The sequence below is a fragment of the Cebus imitator genome, unplaced genomic scaffold (genome assembly GCF_001604975.1).
Source record: "Cebus imitator isolate Cc_AM_T3 unplaced genomic scaffold, Cebus_imitator-1.0 Scaffold1005, whole genome shotgun sequence".
NCBI lineage: Eukaryota > Metazoa > Chordata > Mammalia > Primates > Cebidae > Cebus > Cebus imitator.
Genome location: NW_016108320.1, coordinates 75,082 through 99,158, shown reverse-complemented (window position 1 = coordinate 99,158; position 24,077 = coordinate 75,082). Strand labels below are relative to the sequence as shown.

The following is a 24,077-nucleotide window of genomic DNA, read 5'->3' as shown; positions in this document are numbered from 1 at the left end:
TAGAATACAGATCTAGTCTCTCTGACATATAAATATACATCTTCACTCCCAAGTAGCCTCAATTGCACTGCTTCATCTTTCTCTATTGAACATTTTTGTTTTAATTTTTTTGCATATGTTTTCTCCAGCTCAGAAAGGACTTTAAATGTGCATGTGTGAATGCATCCCAGATTTGCAGAAAAGAATTGATCAGCTAGATAAGTCAGATAAAAATAACATATTAATAATACAGCACTTAATTAATTGCATGTTAAACTTAATGTTTAGGTAGGTGATATTTTATATTTCCCAAATACAAAATTTAAGATACAAGTTAATTTGTCTTGCTTAGGGTGAAAGAGCCAGTAGCTAATTGGAGCCAATATTTACATTCAGAATCTGACTCCTTGGCACCAAACCCTGCTACATTTATATTTAATTTTTTAAATATCTGGATCTTAATAACAATAGTGAATGGGGCTTTTCTATTTGGTGAGGAGGCCAGGCTGCTAAGTATTCCACTTTCTTTTATGCCAATTATCACTAATTTTAAAGGAAATTCATATTAAATATCAGTGGGGGGAAATAGCCAATCAAGAAAGCTTCCCTAGTTGTAACTCATTATCCATTGTGTTTGTAACTATTAATATCATATAGAAATGTTTCCATGGTGTGCTGAGCTCTGTGGCCTAAATTGTTTGTTTACCTTTGTTTTTTAGCTTTTTTTTTTTAACTTTCATTCTGTTTATCAATAGTAGTTTTTAGAGATGAGATAGATGACTTGCACCAGAAATCAAGTATAAAAATTTCATGGTATTTTCTTCTCAAATGAAAGAAAACTACATTTCTATTATATTCCCCTAAGCTGTGTCTATAAAGCTTATAGAAAATACTCACAAATTGAAAAAGCTGGTTTGTGACTTTCATTTTGCTGTTTGCAGAGTGATTCAGGGAAAATTTTAAGAGCTTCTAATCAAAGCTCAGCATAATTTTGAGCAGTGATGCAGAAGCCGGCTACCATATGAAACTAATGTTGCATTATGAAATTATGGCTTTAAAGTAACTTGATCTGCCCATTTTTCCATGCAGGCTTCTCCACGCTGTCCCTGGCGGACCAGATGAGCCTTCTGCAGAGTGCTTGGATGGAAATTTTGATCCTTGGTGTCGTATACCGATCTCTTTCCTTTGAGGATGAACTTGTCTATGCAGACGATTATATAATGGACGAAGACCAGTCCAAATTAGCAGGCCTTCTTGATCTAAATAATGCTATCCTGCAGCTGGTAAAGAAATACAAGAGCATGAAGCTGGAGAAAGAAGAATTTGTCACCCTCAAAGCTATAGCTCTTGCTAATTCAGGTTGGCATATCGACATGGTCATTGTTATATTTTATTATATGTCAGTTTTATCCCTCTCCTTACCTTCTTTAGGGATTTGCTAGACCTAGTCTGTAAATTTTGTATGAGTCAGCAAAATTATAAAAATTATAACCAGTATCACTTTCTAGTGGGAAGTTAGAAATAGGAAAAATATACTTGAATTAGTTTCATTTGACTTGCTTATTGAATGCTTTGAAACTTTTATCAACTAATGCATCTACTAATTTGAATCATAGCAAAGCAAAAGCTTCTGTAGGAATAGCATAAGTGGACACTCCCGGGACAAAATTAGCTCCATTGTCTTTTACACCTAAGTTAAAACAAGGGAATTGATACACACAAACCATTTTTCCCTCAAAAACGCAAATTATGCAATTGGGAAAATATATTTCATGTTGCTTTGAGTTTGGGTTATCAAAGATTACTATTTTCTTACATTCCAGAGTTCTTTAGAAGTCGAAGTCAAATTCTGCCTATGCAGTAAGGGTTAAGAATTACGGGAAAAACTGTTCCGTACATTTGAACTGAAAGGTGCTAAAATAGAGAGCAACCTCTGATAAGTAAAAATCGTTGGTGCTTTGTTGTTTTTCCCTTTGTGCCTCTCTTAATGCTTTATTATGGTCTTAAGTCTCTTTTAGCATTTGCATAAAGTTCAGGATAGATCCCTCCTTAATGATGTGCCGATCATTAGATACCTGTGTGTCAATAACATGCTCTGATGCTAGGTACCATTGACAGTCACACCGTGCCCCTCCATCTGCTTTTGTTTTGACCCTATCTTTGAACTTTATCTTGGTTGCCGGCCAGTAGTTTTCCCTTTAATTACAAGAAGGAAACTGTCAATAAAATCTGTTAAATGGGATGCAATGAGTGGCTTGAATGGGCGGACGGCTATTTGTTCAAATTCTGCAGCATTCAAGGTATTGACAGTTTGTTTTCTGGGGCCATATGTGACGATCAATCTCAGGCTGGGCTCAGCCGCGCTGAAAAATGAAAAACCAGATTGCTTTTGCTTACTTGTGGATGACGACTTTGTGATTTGGCGCGGTCCTAGTGAGATGAGACCTTCTGCCCAAATTGCCCCCATGAGAGCCAGGGACGCGTGACTGTTTTTAGAAATAATTTTTAATTGATTTTGTAATTAACAGTTCATCTACAATATTGATGCACGAATCCTTGGACTGATAGGAGAGAAATTGTTTTCAACAATGAAGTTGTACTTTCCTATTTGTCTTCATAATAGAGTTTAGCATTTCACAGTTCTAATTGTGAATATAACCCTCTTCCTCATACCATGCACCCCTCTTCTCCTACTCTCCCGTGAAATTATAAAATATGATTCCCTATGACAAATGACATTGTTATTATAAACCCTGAAGAAACCCCTGCCCTCCCTCTCCAGAAGATCAAAGTGAGAAATTTTCTGAGGATTTATTAGTTTGTTTGGACTTCACTTTATGGCATCTCTCATAATTAGATGAAATATTTTATAACAGTGGTTTTGGGAAGAATTTTTTCTTGGCAATCTTGAAACAATTCTAATTTAAAACATTTACTTGGTTAATTGTTTTTAAAATGTACTAAGCCTGTGTTATATCTTTAATGTTTCAAATCGCTTTTTAAAATTATTAACTAACCATGAATGCTGAGCAATGCTAAAACTTTATCAACAAAATTGCTAAAATCATATGATTTTAGATGTTGGAAGTATACTTTATGACTAAGTATTATAATTTAGAGTACATAAATTAATTAGTAGCAGCATTTCTGTCTCTGTTGCTTAGAAGTATAAACATTAATATTTCTGAAAGATAAATGTCCTAATCCACATATTCTGCTTCTGGGAGAGGAAGTGACTAACTCACAGCAGTGACTGATGATTAGAAAACCGTTAAACAACCAGTTTATTTACTTTTCACGTCTGAAGTCAGAAATAGTCAACAAGCTCTCCGTTTTTCTCTTATCACGGTAGTTGAGTAGCATAGCTTTTTTTAAAAAAAAGTCTGTCCCAAAATGTTCTTACAGGTGATTCCATCATTCATTTAGCCCCTCAATACCAAGAAAAATCAATTGAATCAGAGTTCATACTAAAGAATAACTGATTACGTGCTCTAAGTACTATTTTAATTTCTAAATTGTGCCACTTCTACTGTGTTATGTAATTATGGCCTTTTCTTTGCTCATCTAACCTGCAAGCCCCATCATTTTAGTATGGGGCAAACAACTCAGAAAGTAATTTTCTTTGATACTACTACTATGTTATTTATTCCGTTTCTGTTATTTGGAGCACAGCAATAAAGTTGTAGATCCAATATTGAATGTAGATTTGAACTTGCTTAGATCCAATGTGGTTTTCTTAAACTGCCCATATACATAGCAGTATAAAAATATCGTAATACTCTAGACACCCTAAATGGCTTGATTTTTTGTGATTTCTGTGTGTGTGTGTGTGTGTGTGTGTGTGTGTGTGTTTAGGAGCTCCAGATTAAGTAACTTTTCATGCAAAAAAGAAGATCTATTTCAGTGTAATTTAGGTAGATATCCTAGCTTTTCCTGCATGGATGTAGATGATAATAACCATTGTCTCCTTTATCTTAATTTTACCTTATTTTAAACATCTGTCTTTATTCAATAATTATAAATGTTGTGCTTATGCTTGGAAAAAAGGCATTTGGCTTCCTGATAATGGCTGTCATATTTTTTGTAGCTTTGTTTCTGTCATAAGTGAATTCAGGAATACTTGTAACACCAGAACATCACTGGAAACTCTCATGTATATGAATGAAACAATATGTCATGAACTATTATAATTCTGCAGTTTTCATGCTCAAATCTTTGAAAACCCTAAATAATAGTTCCAATTACTTTTGACGATAAGAAACTTACAGGCTCATTTAAGCCATGTATTCTCTTATTTTTGAGTATTAACAAGCTCTTGGGTAATTATTGCATCCCTGATATATCTCTGTGGGATGGAAAACTCTATGTCACAATATTGTAATTCTTAGGATCCAGTTTTTTCATGCATATAACAAGAGGTTTGACTAATTTCAAATTATTTCCAATTCTGGAATTCTATGATTCTATAATTAATCTCTGTATTAGAAAATATAGTAAAATATTTCTATAAGCACCTAGGTAAGATTATATAATGGGATTTATTTCTCTTGATTGGATCTCTTGATTCTTATGTTAAGAATTTGTTTGGAATTATATACTGTGAGATTAAAAGCAGTTAAAGCTAATGAATCACTTTAGTCTGACCATTCTCTGTTGCTCAAGTCATAAGACCTTCAATCCCTAAAGTAGCCACTCATATCCCAGCCTTTGTCACCCCTGCCCTATCCCAGCCTGAAGCCAGGTGAGCCCAATCCATTCAAGAATAAACATGTTTCGAGTTTTATTACTTCTACACATTGTTTCCAGAATAATAGCACCTATTGATATTATGCTACAAGTAATGATTTGGTTATCAATTTAAAATAATAACTTCATGACAGCATTCTGTTCTTAAGGACAAATGGTTATGTATGCAGAGTTGTATAATTAATTCCAAGGTATAGAAAGTTTATGATTGCTGTAGGATACTGGAATGGGCACCATATTTAATTAGGATATTTGGACCCTCAATATAGGTTTGGCTTAGTGTGTTTTTATCATCACTATGAGGGAAGCCTTTTTTGATATTGTTTTCGTAATAACCACCCAATGAAATAGTAATATCATCTGTTTAGGACATATATATACACACACATATACATATGTGTACACACATTTATGCATATATATGCTTTGTGCCTAAAAAGAGGAATGTTTTCTAGTCTCTAATTCCAAATTTCACCTCCTTTGGGAAGGAGGCCTAAATATGTGCATAACTGTTTTCTCATCTGTAAAATAAGGCAGGTGAATTAAATAATGTCTAATATCCCTTAAATGGCCTAAACATTTTAGATTACTTTTAAGTAAAGGTGGCCAGTTTGGTTTGATACATGTATATATACATGCATATGTGTGTGTGTGTGTTGTGTGTGTGTGTATGTAAAGTAAAACTGGGCCTTAGCCAGTTTTACAAAATTTTGACAATTTGTTGATTTGATGTTCTGGAGATAGTTTTAGCTGCTAGTCAAAGGAGTATCCTTTTTCAGAATCTTTCTGTAGATATTTCCTTTTTAAAGCTTCTTCTAGGGACTCTCTTATTTGATTCCCACAACATACCTGTGCAGTAGACATGTCCAATATATATTTACAGGTATGTGAAGAAAGCTGATAATCATGCGTGGCTATTATGAGGCAGAAGGTGGGACCTTCTGTCCTTTGCTATCAATAAGCTATTTCTATTCCACAAATAATTATATACATGTTTTTAAAAGGATTAATGCAGAAGATTTTACCCATTACAATTTCATATCTGGGAGCCTAAATTAGTATTTTCAATTTGATTGAGAATTTCCTGCCCACTTCCTCTATCTTGCCAACTTCTTGGCATTAGAAGACTATAAAACTACCCAGAAAAGTGACAACAGAATTGGACATGAAATGTTTATCAAGAAATTGTAACATTCTATGAGAAATGAATATATGTAAGCTTTGTGTGGTGGGTAGAACTTTGTTCCTAATTTTTACCCAGAACAAACCATAAGTAATAGTGTTAGGTAAATAAGAAAATTACAACCTTCCATCTCCTACTTTACTTTTCTTTAATTTTTACTCAAGTTTGCCTTCATTGGGTTATTTTATTTAGAATAATATATTTTGGAAGTGAGCTTTAAAAAATTTAATACAGCCCTTAAATTTTAAACATATTACAGTATTGTAATTTTTAGGTAAAAAAAATAAAAGTTGGCTCTTAAATGTTTCATGTTCAATGGTCACTCCATCTTGGCATGGTATAGGAAATATTTGATGCAAATAGCTTCATCCTTCCAATATTTACCTGGGTAAATACTTGGGTAATATGTGTTTATTTCCTGGGCAATAAGCACATAAAATACTCTGCAGTTGCTTATTTCCAGGGAATGATTATAGCATAACATTATTCTCATCTATATATTTTAATATAATGAACTCTCTGTTACAAAAGGTCATTAGCATGGTGCAGATCATCTATGATCTTGTAGAATGTTGAACTATTCACCACCCAAATGGATATCAACATTCATTACCCAATACAATGTAATTGTCTTTATGACTTTTAGCAAAATGAGTTAGAAAGCCCCTGGAAAAGTGTTTGGAAAGAGAGAAAAGATTTGGGCGGGGTGGGGGTGGTGAGAGAGAGAGAGAGAGAGAGAGAGAGAGAGAGAGAGGGCTTTGAGTAATTATAGGAAAATAGAAAAGACCTCTTGGGTAAATCCCATTTTGCAAAGTAAACATAACAAAATTAACAGTAATTTGGGATTTGTAAGGAAAGCCTGAAGGAAAGAAACCACAACCATGACCATGGAGGTTTTCTGTGGTTCAACATTTTATATAAATACAGTCACAGTGATTTGTGTGGCTGATGTAAATGTTAAAGAAAGCTAGCTTTATAGTCACAGCAGGAAAGGAGGAAAAAAAAAAAAAAAAAAAAACCTCAAGGTATCTTAATGGAGAGCCGTGAAATTGAAAGTTCTATTATTGTCACCATGGTGAAGCAGAAAAATCAGAATTAGTATTACTGTTTTCAATATTAAAATCATAAGATTTCTAGGTTGGAACAAACCTAGACATTTTTTTATTCAGCTTCCTACTCGATATCTGAAAAGCTTCCTTGATATTTCTGCTACCTGTTTCTACAGCCTCCACAGAATTCTGCTTGATTCGTTACTTTCTAGAAGAGACCATTCCATCCGAAATTTCTTTCTTTTTATCTATCTCAGCATTTTAATGCAAAAGAAAACACACAAAAAATTACACAAAAATATAGACCTTAATGACTGTATGAGTTTCTTATGCTGCATTAACAAATGACCATAACTTGATGGATTTAAATGACACATATATATTCCTACAGTTCTAGATGTCAAAAGTCAATCAGTTTTGCTAGGCATAAGACAATGCATGGACAGGGTTTTGCTCCCTCTGGAGACTCTTGGGAAACATCTGTTTCCAGGCCTTTTCCAGCTCCAAGGGCAGAAGTCCTTGGCTCAGGGCACCTTCCTCCATCTTTAAAGCCAGGAGTGTAGCATTTTACCTCAGTGGTGACATTGCCACCTTCTTCCTTTGCTTCCAAGGACACTTTTGTTTTCATTGAGGGCCCACCTGAATAATCTCCCCTACCAAGATCCTTAACTTAATCACATCTACAAAGTTCATTTTGCCATAGCAGGTGACATTCACAAGTACTAGAGATTAGGACCTGAATATCATCTTCATGGCCATTTTTCAGCCCACCACAATGAGTATATGGGCAAGATCAAGAATAAAACTTGCAACATAACCCCAGAAAGCCCTTCAGGTGTCTTGTTCCTATCTCAGCCTCTTCCCTTCCCACAAAACTAATCACTACCTTACCCTGAGTTTTATAGTCATCACTTCCTTTTACTATAGTTTTTTAAATAAATGTGTATACTTAGTTACTACACTTTAGTCTTGCTCATTTACTCATAAAAAATTATGGATGCATTTTTAAGTCTATTCTCCAAAGTTCCTCCTTCATTTTATTTTTCTTACAATTTATTAGTTGAAGATGCCAGGGCGTTTGACCTACAAGGTTTTTCACTGTCTGGATTTTGAAGATTGCATAGTCTTGGAGAAGTTCATCATGTTTTTTCTGCCCTTTGCATTTTGTGCAAAATAGCAGCTGGATCTGCAGACTTAATCAGACTCAGGTTCTAGGCCTATGGCACCTGTAAGTGATGTGTTGTTCACCACGAGATCCATCTTGTTTCACTTTGTCTCTTTTTTGTGATGTTAGCAACTGTTGGCATTCATCACCTAAATTAATCAATCACTGGGGGTTGAAAAATAGTGATTTGTAATTTTGTCTTTTTTTTTCCTCTTTTCATTCAGCAGGTGGGATATGTATAAAATAATGCTTTCTCTTATCTCTTATTTGGCTGTCAGTGATACAATTTGTTTAGGAAAAGTAGTATAAATGCTTCATTATTTCTCTTTACTAGCTTTCTCAGTGAATAATTGGTGTCCTATTTAAAAAAAAAACTATTATAAACACATGTATTCAAACACGTTTAATGGATTTCAATCAATTGCAATTATAATCCTTTTGGAAACTCAAATTGTCCCATTTTTGTCAGTGGGAACCTCTTCGGGTTGGTTTCTGAAATATTTTTTAATAACCTAGTAGTTGGAGATAATATCCTTTCTACTTGGTGTGACAAAATGTTCCATGTTCATTTTAAATATTTACTGACTGAAGCCTAGAATCAGATTACAGCCTGCACACTTGAAGTACCTTCCAGGGTTGGCCCTTCTTCCCAGGCCAACATCACCTGTCTACATAAGTAGAGCTGGGGTTGCAGACACATAGATATCATTGTGGCGCTGTGTGTATGTGTGTGTGTGAGGGAATGTATGTATATTTTGGGAATACCTTGTCACCTAGTTTTTCTGTAGATGTCCCTGAGTTTTTAGTTTTGCCATCTAGTTGCTCTGTCTTTTTAATGCGAACATTTGGAGCGGTTAAAAAGATTCACACACTGGGGCCTGTAGAGGGGGTAGGGGTCCTAGGGGAGGGATAGCATTAGGAGAAATACCTAATGTAGATGACGGGTTGATGGGTGCAGCAAACCACCATGGCACACGTATGCCTATGTAACAAACATGCACGTTCTGCACATGTATCCCAGAACTTGAAGTATAATTTAAAAAATTCTACTATCTATGTTAACTTAGAGTCAATTTGCAATGGCAATCAACCAGTCTTCCTCAGTACCCAGCCAACTGCTATCTGAAGAACCACTCTGTTAGGTGCCATGTATATTGCATATGGAAATTCAAAGATACAAATTATTTCATAGAAATAGACCTTTTCCCAATTCTCAATTCTTTCCATCACATTCTGTTTCATTCATTCATTCAGTGATTGGAGAGAGTCCCATTCATCCTTCCCTTACTACCCATCTTTATGTAGGCAGTTTACAAACAAAATCCTGTGTTTCACAGAAAAGTTTACACTGACGGTTTATGTTATATACTAGGCTTGACTCTGAATATACTGTGTCTGTATCTAATATTCAATTCCATACTCAAAATGAGATTTGGCACCATTGAGAAAGTATTGCCAAGAATGGTCTAAAAGTCCTGAAGAAGGTTCCCAGTAAGACTTAGGTATTTTGGAGTAGCTACGCCTGTGCCCTCAGTGATTAATATTTTTTTATCATAGAGAAGGGCAGTATTTTATTCCAGGGAGGATATAAAAATAAAATTTTCTTTTTCCGTGGCCCTAAGCCTTACTAAATTTGCAGCTGTAAGGATGATGGTATTTAGCTATCTTTCCAAAGTAAAGATCTGAACTAGACACATTTCTTTAGGATCCCTTCCACAGAGTAAAATATTGGATGTTATGATAAGGTTCTATTTTATTATTAGGTGTTGAGACTTAATATATAGACCATTATATGTGTTGCCTATATGTAATCAGAATAAAAATACATATATCACTTATTAAGCACCTATTTCAGGTGAATGTGGCCTCATTTTACCTCCCCAAACCCTAGAAGACAGGTGGCACTGGTAATACATGTCAGTCTCAGGTTTAAATTCAGTCATATACACTCTGGTCATCTTTTGAAATCTTGATTCTTTTAGAATAGTATTTGTTTGTCTTATTGTCTAATGCAGTTGTTCTCAATCCTGGCTTGGCAGTAGAACTACCTAGATTTTTAGCAATGCTGATATCCTAGTTCTGGTCTCTGACTTATTAGACTTGGGGCCAGTATCCAAGTTTTTTAAGACCTCGCCCAGTGTTTCTAATATGTAGCCTAATCCCGTCTAGTTAGTTCATAAACTCACAATTTCTATTAAGGTTAGCTGGTTCCCATTAGCACAAACACTAGCACTATTTACTTTAAAGCCTACTTAAAAAGAAACTAGCATGAACAATGAAAACTAAATAATTACATACATTAATACCAGTTCTATTGAGCCTGGTGTCAACATGTAAATTTAACCAAAAGAACAAAACAGAGATTCAAACCACAGATCCAGAACTTGAACTAGGATCCCTAATGGAGATTAATATTTTCTTCAGCAGTCTGCCAGCTGAATCATTGTCTAATTAAATAGTTCAGATTTAGTGAGTTTGCATTTAAAGTATTAGCAGATCTGAGAATGGGTAAAGCTAAAATGAGTTAGAATCTTTTCTGCAAATGGGAAGTTAAATTATCATAGTAATTTGATTAAATCATTTTTAAATCTCCCATGCTAAATCACAGCCTTTAAAGAATAGTTTGAAGTCTTAATTGCTGTTTGTGAGCATATCTCTCTGCTATTTGTTCTCGCCTCATTTCCCGTGACATCCTATAATATATCTCCTGCTGGGCAAGAGTAGTGGGAAAGGCAAGACTAGGGGTAGGGCCAAGGTAACTGTGCAGCTGACTTCAAGCATTTAAAGATACACCATGTAGGAAAAGGAAGTTTATCTGGTATTGTTCTTACTAGAACAGGACCACAGGATAGAATCTGGAGACATACTTAGGAAAATTTTTAAAAGACGATAATTAGTTTTGCCTGTTGTCAAGGAGAATCTACATACTTAATATACGCCTGTCAATGTCTTCATTAGGAATGTTATAAAGATGGCTGATGAAGATGGGAGTTTGAATGGGACATGTTTAGAGAACAGTTCATCTCATTTTTTAAGGGAATGCATGTTTAGTGTTCTGTATTCTAGCAGCATGATTGATTTGAAGAATCCTGAATTTAAACGTGAGTCTGACATGTATTACCAGTGCCACCTGTCTTCTAGGGTTTGGGGAGGTAAAATGAGGCCACATTCACCTGAAATAAGGTGCTAAATAACTGGTAAATGTTTTACTTTTATTCCGGTGTGGTGTTTTTTTTCTTTTTTTGTCTAGTTGGAAAATAGTTATTTCAAGGTTGACTTTTCACTGCAGCATGTAATTCCCATTTTCTCCTTCCATCTATTCCTGTTTTCCTGGAGAGAGCTAATCATTAGACTCCGGATAAGTGGGGAAAGTCCAACTCATCTCTGTTCCCTTATGCACAAGATCCTTATTGCAGTCTTTTGTCTACCTAAAGACTCACCACAGTGTTAACCCATGCCCCCCATTTTTCTTTCAGGTAGCAATACAGTGCAAAAACAGAGAGAAAGAATATCAGAGCATGTTGCCATCATCTCTATGACTGTTTTTTCTGTCCCTAACTTTGCCAACTCTTAGACAACTTTAGAAATTATGTTTGTTACTAAGAGCACTACAGGAGGTGGATGAGGTTGCCATGCTGAGAGGAACCAGACTGGAGAGAAGCTGGGGAGAAACACTCCACAGGGAAAGGCCAGGCGTATGTTGGGGAGTGACTTGAGTCCTGCTCCAGGGCACCACTATCAACACTATTTCCCACTTGGAAAAATTCCTTCTTTTTTGCTCTGCCAGGCAGAAATTGAGTGTTAAGCAATAAGCAACTTTATTCCAGATTATTCAAAATTTTTTTCAGGGGTTGTCATAAACTACCTATTGTTAATAGTGGTCAGTTTACCAATGATGTGGTGCCATGATTCGAAATGCCAATGTAAAGGAAAAAAAAGAACACTAAATAAAATACAAATAAATTTTTAAGATATGTTCCTAGTTATATCCATCTATCTTTTAATTACTTTGCCATGTTTCTTATTATATGTTTAGCCACTTGATTTTAAATTACATTCCCTCTTTTTGTTCATGTGATCTATGTTTGAATTGTATGAAAGATTAGGCTAACTACATATATCTTAGAGCTCAGCATTTTCAGAGAACTAGAATTATTAAACATGAAGAATCCCCCAAAGACTCCATTATGTGTAATTAACAGATAAACTGTCATCAGAATCAATAAAACGTGCTAAATGATTCAAACTTGTATATAATTAAGTGTCTGCTTTAGAGCTGGAGCTGTAACTTTTATTTTTTCCCCACATCTCACATTTCTCACAAGAATAATTGTGGCAACCTTGTTAACCCTTTCTTTGCTTGATTGAATTAGATTTTCAAATTTGTCATTTAAGGGCAAAGTTCACCATTAAAAATGTGAAAAATATTTCAGAACTCAGTGATCTGAAGATACCATTTGTTTTTAATCAGGGAAGCAGACTGTCAGTATGCTTTAATGAACTGATACTAGAACATTAAATATCTTAAAAGGATAAATAATTTATTGTGATTTCTGTAGAGCGCTAGATTCCATGTATTCACATGGAGTTCTTAGGATCTTAGTCATCAACTTTTTTCTCCTTTTTGGGAAATATTGGCTTTTTGCAAGCAATATCAGAATTTTAAACAGCCTTCGCCTACACAGCACTAAGAATAATACTTTTAATAGATGGCCTTCCATGGTTGTTTGTTGAGTGAATGAATATATACCTAGATGAGGCAATGAATAAAATAGTCAAGATTATAATATGTTAGAAGAAAGCCTTCTCTTGTTCAGCCCGAGGAGGAAAAATACACATTTTAAATAACTGATCTTTTCTAATAATTCCCACCTTCCAAGTTAGTATTAGAAATTATGTAAGGAAATGTAGAGACAGATTGTAGAAATGTGAGGCTCTGAAAAGATCAGTTTCAAACTTAGAAGTTCAAAAATAACTAATTTTAACTCTAGTCTATATAGGTTTGTTATTAATATGATGACTTATATCTTTTGCTTCATTGCACAGACTCCATGCACATAGAAGATGTTGAAGCCGTTCAAAAACTTCAGGATGTCTTACATGAGGCGCTACAGGATTATGAAGCTGGCCAGCACATGGAAGACCCTCGTCGAGCTGGCAAGATGCTGATGACACTGCCACTCCTGAGGCAGACCTCTACCAAGGCCGTGCAGCATTTCTACAACATCAAACTAGAAGGCAAAGTCCCCATGCACAAACTTTTTTTGGAAATGCTGGAGGCCAAGGTCTGACTAAAAGCTCCCTGGGCCTTCCCATCCTGCACGTTGAAAAAGGGAAAATAAACCCAAGAGTGATGTCGAAGAAACTTAGAGTTTAGTTAACAACATCAAAAATCAACAGACTGCACTGATAATTTAGCAGCAAGACTATGAAGCAGCTTTCAGATTCCTCCGTAGCTTCCTGATGAGTTTCTTTCTACTTTCCTCTATCATCTTTTCTCTTTCTTCCCACATTTCTCTTACTCTTTGTTCTTTCTCTTTCTTCTTTCCCCCTCCATTATTTCTTGGCTTCTTTCATTCCTAGTTCCCCTCTCCTTTATTTTCTTTTCATCCACCTGCCTGCCTTCTTTCTTTTCTTTGCCTACTCTCTTCCCTCTTTCCTCATCCTCCCCTTTTGTTCTAAATTTTAAATAGCTTTAGTTGTAAAAAAATAATTTCCTCCTTCCCTTTCCTTTCCCCTTTCTTCCTGATCTTCTTTCTATTCTTTCTTTTTCTTCCTTCTGCTGCTGAACTTTTAAAAGAGGTCTCTAACTGAAGAGAGATGGAAGCCAGCCCTGCCAAAGGATGGAGATCCATAATATGGATGCCAGTGAACTTATTGTGAACCATACCGTCCCCAATGACTAAGGAATCAAAGAAAGAGAACCAACGTACCTAAAAGTACAGTGCAACATACACGAATGGACTGAGTGCAGTATTAGATTTCATGTGAGCAGCCTCTAATTAGACAACTTAAGCAAGGTTGCATCGGCTGCTTCTTATCATTGCTTTTCCATCTAGATCAGTTACAGCCATTTGATTCCTTAATTGTTTTTTCAAGTCTTCCAGGTATTTGTTAGTTTAGCTACTATGTAACTTTTTCAGGGAATAGTTTAAGCTTTATTCATTCATGCAATACTAAAGAGAAATAAGAATACTGCAATTTTGTGCTGGCTTTGAACAATTATGAACAATAATGAAGGACAAATGAATCCTGAAGGAAGATTTTTAAAAATGTTTTGTTTCTTCTTACAAATGGAGATTTTTTTGTACCAGCTTTACCACTTTTCAGCCATTTATTAATATGGGAATTTAACTTACTCAAGCAATAGTTGAAGGGAAGGTGCATATTATCACGGATGCAATTTATGTTGTGTGCCAGTCTGGTCCCAAACATCAATTTCTTAACATGAGCTCCAGTTTACCTAAACGTTCACTGACACAAAGGATTAGATTACACCTACAGTGACTCTGAGTAGTCACATATATAAACACTGCACATGGGATATAGATCCGTAGAATTATCAGGAGTGCACCTCTCTATTTGGGAGGTACAGTTGCCATATGATTTCTAGCTGCCACGGTGGTTAGGAATGAGATACTGCCTGTTTGCAAAGTTACAGACCTTGTCTCAGAAGGAGCTGTGAGCCAGTATTCATTTAAGAGGCAATAAGGCAAATGCCAGAATTAAAAAAAAAAAAAAATCATCAAAGACAGCAAATGCCTGACCAAATTCTAAAATCTAATCCATATAAGTTTATTCATTTAGGAATGTTTGTTTAAATTAATCTGCAGTTTTTACCAAGAGCTAAGCCAATATATGTGCTTTTCAACCAGTATTGTCACAGCATGAAAGTCAGTCAGGTTCCAGACTGTTAAGAGGTGTAATCTAATGAAGAAATCAATTAGATGCCCCGAAATCTACAGTCGCTGAATAACCAATAAACAGTAACCTCCATCAAATGCTATACCAATGGACCAGTGTTAGTAGCTGCTCCCTGTACTATGTGAACAGTCTTATTCTATGTACACAGATGTAATTAAAATTGTAATCCTAACAAACAAAAGAAATGTAGTTCAGCTTTTCAATGTTTCATGTTTGCTGTGCTTTTCTGAATTTTATGTTGCATTCAAAGACTGTTGTCTTGTTCTTGTGGTGTTTGGATTCTTGTGGTGTGTGCTTTTAGACACAGGGTAGAATTAGAGACAATATTGGATGTACAATTCCTCAGGAGACTACAGTAGTATATTCTATTCCTTACCATAATAAGGTTCTTCCTAATAATAATTAAGAGATTGAAACTCCAAACAAGTATTCATTATGAACAGATACACATCAAAATCATAATATTTTCAAAACAAGGAATAATTTCTCTAATGGTTTATTATAGAATACCAATGTATAGCTTAGAAATAAAACTTTGAATATTTCAAGAATATAGATAAGTCTAATTTTTAAATGCTGTATATATGGCTTTCACTCAATCATCTCTCAGATGTTGTTATTAACTCGCTCTGTGTTGTTGCAAAACTTTTTGGTGCAGATTCGTTTCCAAAACTATTGCTACTTTGTGTGCTTTAAACAAAATACCTTGGGTTGATGAAACATCAACCCAGTGCTAGGAATACTGTGTATCTATCATTAGCTATATGGGACTATATTGTAGATTGTGGTTTCTCAGTAGAGAAGTGACTGTAGTGTGATTCTAGATAAATCATCATTAGCAATTCATTCAGATGGTCAATAACTTGAAATTTATAGCTGTGATAGGAGTTCAGAAATTGGCACATCCCTTTAAAAATAACAACAGAAAATACAACTCCTGGGAAAAAAGGTGCTGATTCTATAAGATTATTTATATATGTAAGTGTTTAAAAAGATTATTTTCCAGAAAGTTTGTGCAGGGTTTAAGTTGCTACTATTCAACTACACTATATATAAATAAAATATATACAATATATACATTATTTTCACTGTATCACATTAAAGTACTTGGGCTTCAGAAGTCAGAGCCAACCAACTGAAAACATGAGATGGAGATGTGTTCAAAAAACGAGATACAATTTTTTAAGTTTTCAGTTTAATAACTCTCAGCATTGCAAAAGACTAAGTATCTCACAAATAGGAAATAAAACTAAAACGTAGATTTAAAAGAACTGCACGGGCTTTAGGGTAAATGCTCATCTTAAACCTCACTAGAGAGAAGTCTTTTCAAGTTTCAAGCAAGACCATTTACTTAATGTGACGTTTTGGAAAGTTATAAAGGTGTATGTTTTAGCCATATGATTTTAATTTTAATTTTGCTTCTTTTAGGTTCGTTCTTATTTAAAGCAATATGATTGTGTGACTCCTTGTAGTTACACTTGTGTTTCAATCAGATCAGATTGTTGTATTTATTCCACTATTTTGCATTTAAATGATAACATAAAAGATATAAAAAATTTAAAACTGCTATTTTTCTTATAGAAGAGAAAATGGGTGTTGGTGATTGTATTTTAATTATTTAAGCGTCTCTGTTTACCTGCCTAGGAAAACATTTTATGGCAGTCTTATGTGCAAAGATCGTAAAAGGACAAAAAATTTAAACTGCTTATAATAATCCAGGAGTTGCATTATAGCCAGTAGTAAAAATAATAATAATAAAACCATGTCTATAGCTGTAGATGGGCTTCACATCTGTAAAGCAATCAATTGTATATTTTTGTGATGTGTACCATACTGTGTGCTCCAGCAAATGTCCATTTGTGTAAATGTATTTATTTTATATTGTATATATTGTTAAATGCAAAAAGGAGATATGATTCTGTAACTCCAATCAGTTCAGATGTGTAACTCAAATTATTATGCCTTTCAGGATGATGGTAGAGCAATATTAAACAAGCTTCCACTTTTGACTGCTCTTTTGTATTGTGTTTCTTTTTTCCCCCCACTAAGGAACCAAATCAATAAACACTGCCCTTTGTTGCTTCCATTCAAAGAGTATCTCCAAGTACCTGTTCCCTAAAAATAAAGTCGGAGTTTAAATAAGTGCTATATAAAGGCTTGTCAGAATGAATTCTAGGGTGCCAAGAGACATTTTGCATATTTAAGAGTATGCAAAGTGTCTCATGGCACATTAGAATTCATTCTGACAAGCCTTTATATAGCTCTTATTTAATGTTAAAGCATCTCCACATCATCCTGCATTACTCAAAATCATCGCCTCTATGTCAATGTCATAACAGAAAACTCTCCCCCTATTTTAAGATCATATTAAAACCTGCTAGAGATACCCGTTATTTCCCTCTATCAACAATTAAATCATGCGCTTGCTCCAAGCTCTTCGGCAAAATGCAGGCTGTGTGGAGCAGCAGTGGAGCTGCTGACCAGATTTCCTTAATGGGAAGTCAACAAGCAGAGCTTAGAGATCCGTGTGAATTAGGGGCAGGAGCTGTCTTCAAATTCAAGAGGGTTAAACAGCACTGCTGACAGCAAATGGCCTCCTCTTGCCTTTTACATTCAGAGAGGTTACAGCCCTTGCTGCGCAGGGTCAAGTTGTAGCTTCCACTGGACCCTCCTGGAGCCATCACGGAAGTGCTAATATGTGCTTTCTTGGCTTCTCTGCCTATCTTGAGGGTGTTTTGTCATTGTGTTTGCCCACCACATTTCTCACCTTTCAGAGGTGGTTGGTTCTCTGGAGAAGCAAGCTGATGACACAAAGGCCACTAAACTGAATTGGTTTTAGGGGCACAGGATTACCTAAATCACTGAGATGCACTAGCTACCAAGATAGCTCAGTATTGTGTTTTTTATATTTTAATGTCTTTTGAGTGGCAACAGTTTAACCTAAAATCTGACATGTTTTACTTTTGATGTTTTTTAAGTGCTTGGGTGGGACTGAAACAATACAAGATACAAATCTAAAAGGAAAAATCATATCTAATCTTCCAGTGAGGTCCTCATTGTAAAATATGCTACACACACACACACACACACACACACACACACACACACACACTCTTTTAAGAATTCTTACTAGAATTATCTTGCTGTTCCTATAATTTAGAATTATTACAGGACAACTTTTCTGGTACTGACATATTTATCATGGATGCCTCAGGTGTAAAAGAAAATGAAGTAGGATTTTGACATTTCAGCATGTTGTTTCCGGATATATAAACAAGTACCTCTGACAAATGCATTATGTTTGTTTTAAGGGATCACTTCTATTTTCACCAGTTGCTTACAAACGATTTATTTTTAAGCCAGTGGTTCCCAAATTTGTCTGCATATTGAAATCACCTGGAGAGTGTCAAAATTCCTGATACTCACATCCCACCCACGGAAATTGTGGTTTTGTTGATCCACGATGTGGCCTGGGTTTTTGGAATGCTTAGAAAAGATCTCCAGGTGATTCCAATATGAAGACAAATGGAGAAACACGTCCTCTAAATTTTTATGCTTTTCTTAAATAAACCAAAAATAATGAACTTTTTAATATTGGTTCTAAATTTTTGTTAGGGTTTTAGATTTTTTTTTAATAACAAGACAAAAATATTTAACTTTTTTTTCCTTACAAAACCAATGGAACACACTTTGATTATTTTGACCTGCATAAAACAAATGGAAAATACATTTTATTTGATGACTCCCAAGCCACCTCTTCCGGTTATGTCTCCATATAAAGATGGAGATGGATGGCCGCTCAAAACTTGTTTGCAGAATATCTCACAACTTTTAAAATCCTGTTCATTTGGCTCATTAATGTGCTTTAGAATTAATTTAGGTGGGATCCAAAATACATGTCTTTCCCTATTGACAAACAAAAGAGCAACAAAATAAGAAAAATCCGATTTCTCGAAAGGACTTCTCTTACTTATATTTTCAAGTTGTTGATTTAGGTGAGAGGTAGAAATGAGATAGACTATTTTACCCTTGGGCCTCTGCAAAAAACTTTAGATACACTTTGACTATAAAATTTAATTTGTGATTAACTTGTAAAAGAAAAGAGAACTATGCTTCAGGTTTTTGTTTCATCCACAATGATTTACATACTGAATGGACAGCACCATAGACCAGTAGATAAGAACATATCTGCGTCAGTGCATCTGGCCTTTCAAATCTCCAAATCTAGCTTTTCATGCCCCCCTGGTAGTGTGGAAAAAACAAAATGAAACAAGTAACTGTAGATTGATTACATATTACATCTTATTATGAAACAAATAGAAAAGAAAGGAATTTCAAAATATAATCCTGGTTTCCCAGGAGTATTTGTCTTGTTCTTCACGAAGTTAAGGGTCTGAAATAATGTGACCATCAGGGGCTCAATGTTGCATATCCATGCCAGTTGGTTCAAGGGCTTGTTATGATGGTAATGACCTACTGAAACGTGAGCTTGGATTGCACAATACAATTGCTACCAGCTCACCCGCTGGGAGAAATATTTTATTATTGTCAAATATCCTCCATCGAGATTTGTTTTGCCTTTTTCTGTTTAAATTAAATTCAAAGCAGAACTACATTACTATTTCTCTGGAGTATATTTCAGATAAACAGTCTCAAATTTTAGGATTCCTGGCTAGTTCAAATTTGTTTATTAGCAGAAAAATTACAATCAGTGACACTATAGCTGCAGGAATATTATGATTGCAGCAACACAAGAGATTTATGTACTGAGTCTATGGCCTAAAAGCAAGAACTCCCTTTTTCATTACAGATGCCAGCCAGATTAATAATTACCTATTTCATCTATTGTACAATCTTTAAAAAAAAAGTACCAATATGGTCATATATTGCCATAGCATGTCACAGAATTTCAAACATGAGAAACTTTGCTCCAAGTAAGAAGCATTTTTTTGATTTATTATAAGCCAAAAGTATTATGTGTGTACATTAAAAAAAAGAAACACAGTGGACACAGCAGAGCCCGTGAATGAAAATGCTCTTTAAGTACAATATACATTTAACAGCATTATTTTTTCAAAGAACTGAAAACAGGCTGGGCACAGTGGCTCATACCTGTAACCCTGGCTCTTTGGGAGGCAGAGGGGGGTGAATCACTTGACCTCAGGAGTTCAAGCCCAGCCTGGGCAACACTGTGAGACTCCGAGCCCTATAAAACTAAAGTTTAAAAAAAAAAAAAAAAGAATTGAAAACAACGTCTTGGAGTATATGGGATTATTTGGATAATTTTGCCAGAAGCCCTGTATCACAACTTTGATAAAGGATTCTAAAACGGTGAAGTTTTAGACTACAAATTTTGTTGAATGCAATCAAACTAGAAATGGACTTTACTGTGAGAAAATAAAAAAAGGGTTAGCATGGTGAAAATAATAGTGGCCTATGTGTTTCACATGGGCTGAACTTTGGGGAGCTGATTTTAGATAATGCAAACAAACTTTTGGGAGGGGTCACCAAAATGGCCTAATAGGAAAACATTTCAGACTAGCAGGAGCATTAAATCACACTATTCACACTCAAATTCAATCTGCCATGCTCAGTCAAATTTCACAGTTTTGTTGGGAAGTGAAGAACTGTCTGCTGTTTTAAAAAAGCAGCATAGAAAGCTAAAATCATAACAGCAATTTCTGAAATGAGGTCTATAGCCATGCAAGTGTTGACTTTTTCCCTTAAAATATGGGATTTATTATATTTTAAGATCGTGCAGGTTTACTACATAGGTATACATGCGCCATTGGTAGTGGTTTGCTAAATCCATCGCTCCGTCATCTACATTAGATTTTATATCATTATGAATGAAGAATACTAGACCTTAATGTTAAAACTATTTTGCAGGTATTTTTGTAACAATTTCTCAGATATTCTTTATATCCACTAGACTTTATTTTGCTTGGGTCTTCCTTTTGTAATCAGAATGAATTGGCCATCCCTAATGTACCAAATTTGTTCATGCTTGTAAATCAAAAGGCTTGTAGTCTATATTTTTAACTGTACATACAGAAAAAAAGTCACTTTCTCCACAGAAATAAGTACGTAGTTCAGAGTTATTTCTGGGCTGGTTAGTAAGTAAATAGATGTTTTATATGAGTATGTTTTTATATACAAGGAATTCTATGACACATGACTTACTTGTCTGAGTTTAGTAAGATTTGGTGGTGCTGTGATAAAGAGTAACAGTACACCATACTGGTTACATGCATAAACTTTGAGTTTGTAGTGTACAGGTTCAAATCCAACTCTGCCATTAACTAGCTGTGTGGTGTTATTACTATTTAAGTATATTCTGCTTAGATAAATGGGGATAAGTATACCATTGGAGGAGTGTTATTAGGATTAAATTTGTTAATTTAGGGAAATAATTTGTATCTATTTTAAAAGTTCAATATGTTGAAAATGTAATTTCTTTCTTCCTCTTTAAGTCTTTTCCAAGAGAGGCTAAATAAGACTCCAGGATAATCAAGGTGGGAGAAAAAGTCTTTAGGACAGGAGGAAAATGCAGGTGTTTGGGATGCAAGTGCATAGGAGGCTGCTTTGGGGAATTTCTCTTGAGTGGACATTAAAGTAGTGTAGAATCAGGGTTGACTTGATGCTGCACAACACAGGTTCAGTCAGAAACCAGTCATGGGCCTAACTCTTGCGCTGGACACTATGTTAAGTTCTTTAAATACATCATACAATTTAATATTCCCAATTTCTTTATGCGGGAAATGTCATTAATTTCTCCATTTTATAGATGAAGAAAAGGAGTCTTAGAGAAGTTAAATAACTTGCTCAAGGACCAAATAATACACAAGTCAGCTAAATTTGAATGCACCTTCTCTAGCTCCTGAACCTCATATCTTAAAACACTAACCCTATATTTAAGCAGTTTCTTGAAACTGAATGATAGTACCCTTTTTTATTTTAAATTTTGAATAGGTGGAATGCAGAATGAATTAATTCTGTTGCTTAGATTAAGGAATACTATCTCATTCCCTCATGTCTCTTTCATTTCTACAATGTTTCCTTGTGAATCCTTGGAAACTGTATATTAGTTTATGTAAGACTTTTAATATACAGAAATGGTGCTGTGTCGGCTATCTTATTCTATTTTTTACTCTATACTAGATGTTTAAGACTTCTTTGTGTTTTAGGAGAAAATCTGCCATGTTGCAAGCCAATGAAGGCATATATCATATTTTATCTATTCCTCTTGTGATGAACAATAAGGTTGCTTTCAAAGCTTAATGCAATAGGTGATGTTATAGTGAACATCTTCAGATGCTTTTTCTTATGGATCAATGTAATTATTTTTCTGAAATATATGTCCAGGCATGGGGTTACAAGGTCATTGACCATTTACATATTTTCTTTACAGGAATTATCCTACAAAATTAGGTTAGTTTCAACTTCCACTAGCAGTATATTTGCTTAATTTCCCCTCAGCAGCAAATGTATTTTATCTGCCCATTTCTCCTAATCTCATTATTTTAAAAATAGTGTGTTTTTGGTCAGATTTCTATTTATCTGAGCTTCTTTTCTTGTTTTTGTACTTACTCTGTCACTCCTTTCTGTGAATTTTGTATTTATAAGCTTTGCTTTTTTTTAAATATTGGGTTTCCTATCATTTTCTTGTTCCTTTGCAGTAGTTCTTTGTATATTCTACATACTGATCCCTGCCACTTTCAGTTTTTGCAATATCTTCCCCATTCTGTCATGCATCTCATAACATTGACCTTTGCCTTTGTTGACTACAAATTATTAACTTGGATAAAGTCAAATTCATCTATTTCATCCTATGGCTCCAGAGTTTAAAATATATTATTTCAATTTTTTTGCAATTGTTTTTATAATTAATTTCAGATTTAGGTCTTCTTCAACCTAATTTGAATCTTTTTAATGTGTATGGGATTCTATTTATATCCCAACCTTTTTCCCCACCAATTTATGATGTCACTTTGATACCATGCCAAACTACCATACTTAAAGATGTCTATTTCACGTATTTTATTCTGTTCTTCAGACAATTTATATGTTACTGCCACAATACCATATTATTTTATTATCAGTGTTATAATTCATCTGAATATCTGATAGAGTGTATCCTGTTCCCATGACACAAAATATAAGACAACAAGCTTTGTCTTATGTTTCAAATTGCTAGTTACTTGGGAAATTTTATTCTTCCACTTAAAATTTAAAATCTTATTTTGAGTAATAAAACTGATCCTTCTGTAAATATTAGAACTTTTAATGTAGCAATTAATTTGGAGAAAATTAACATTTTTGTGAATCAAATTCAATGAATGTATCTCTCCATTTATTCTTAATTTAATAGATTTTTTAAAATTGTATCACAAGTCTTGTGCTTTCCTTAACTAATTCCTAGATACTTTATAGATTTGCAGCTTTTGTAAATTACCTTTTTATGTTAGTGTATTTTGTTTTGTTTTTGAACAGAAATGCTATTTCATTTTCTATATTGATTTTGTACTTAGAAACTTTGTTGAACTTCCTTACAATCACAGCAGTTTCTTGAAACTGAATAATACTCTTTTTTTATTTTAAATTTTGAATAGGTGGAATGCCGAGTGAATTAATTCTGTTGCTTAGATCAAGGAATACTATCTCATTCCCTCATGTCTCTTTCATTTCTACAATGTATATACAATGTTTCTAGTCCTGGATTTTCTAAGTAAATGATCTATATTCCCTGTAATTTAGCTTGCAAACTGACCAGTTTACTTCTGAGTACATCTCTTTCTCCTTATTATAAATCCATTTATCTTACTATACACAGTTAAGGCCACTCATGCTTTTATCATTTTGACTATAAGCCATCTTTCCCAAGTCCATAAATGTGTAGATTCATTTTTTCTTCCAAGTTACTGTAGCCAAAACTGTTACAAATGGGTTGCTAGAATGTAACATAAATTGCCTCCTCCCCAACCCCCGCCTACCCCCCAGTCTTAGATAACAGTCTTTTTCAGCTCTCCAT

General features: G+C 34.6%; 1 protein-coding gene across 1 annotated transcript; it reads left to right on the top strand.

The window, feature by feature from the left end:
* Window positions 1-1,068: 1,068 nt before the first annotated feature.
* LOC108298588 (estrogen-related receptor gamma-like) lies at window positions 1,069-13,836 on the top strand (the record flags this gene model as incomplete). The annotated part of the gene is made up of 2 exons (XM_017521248.2): window positions 1,069-1,338; window positions 13,169-13,836. Coding segments are annotated over 2 exons (515 nt in total), but the record flags the coding sequence as incomplete, so codon positions are not given.
* Window positions 13,837-24,077: the final 10,241 nt, after the last annotated feature.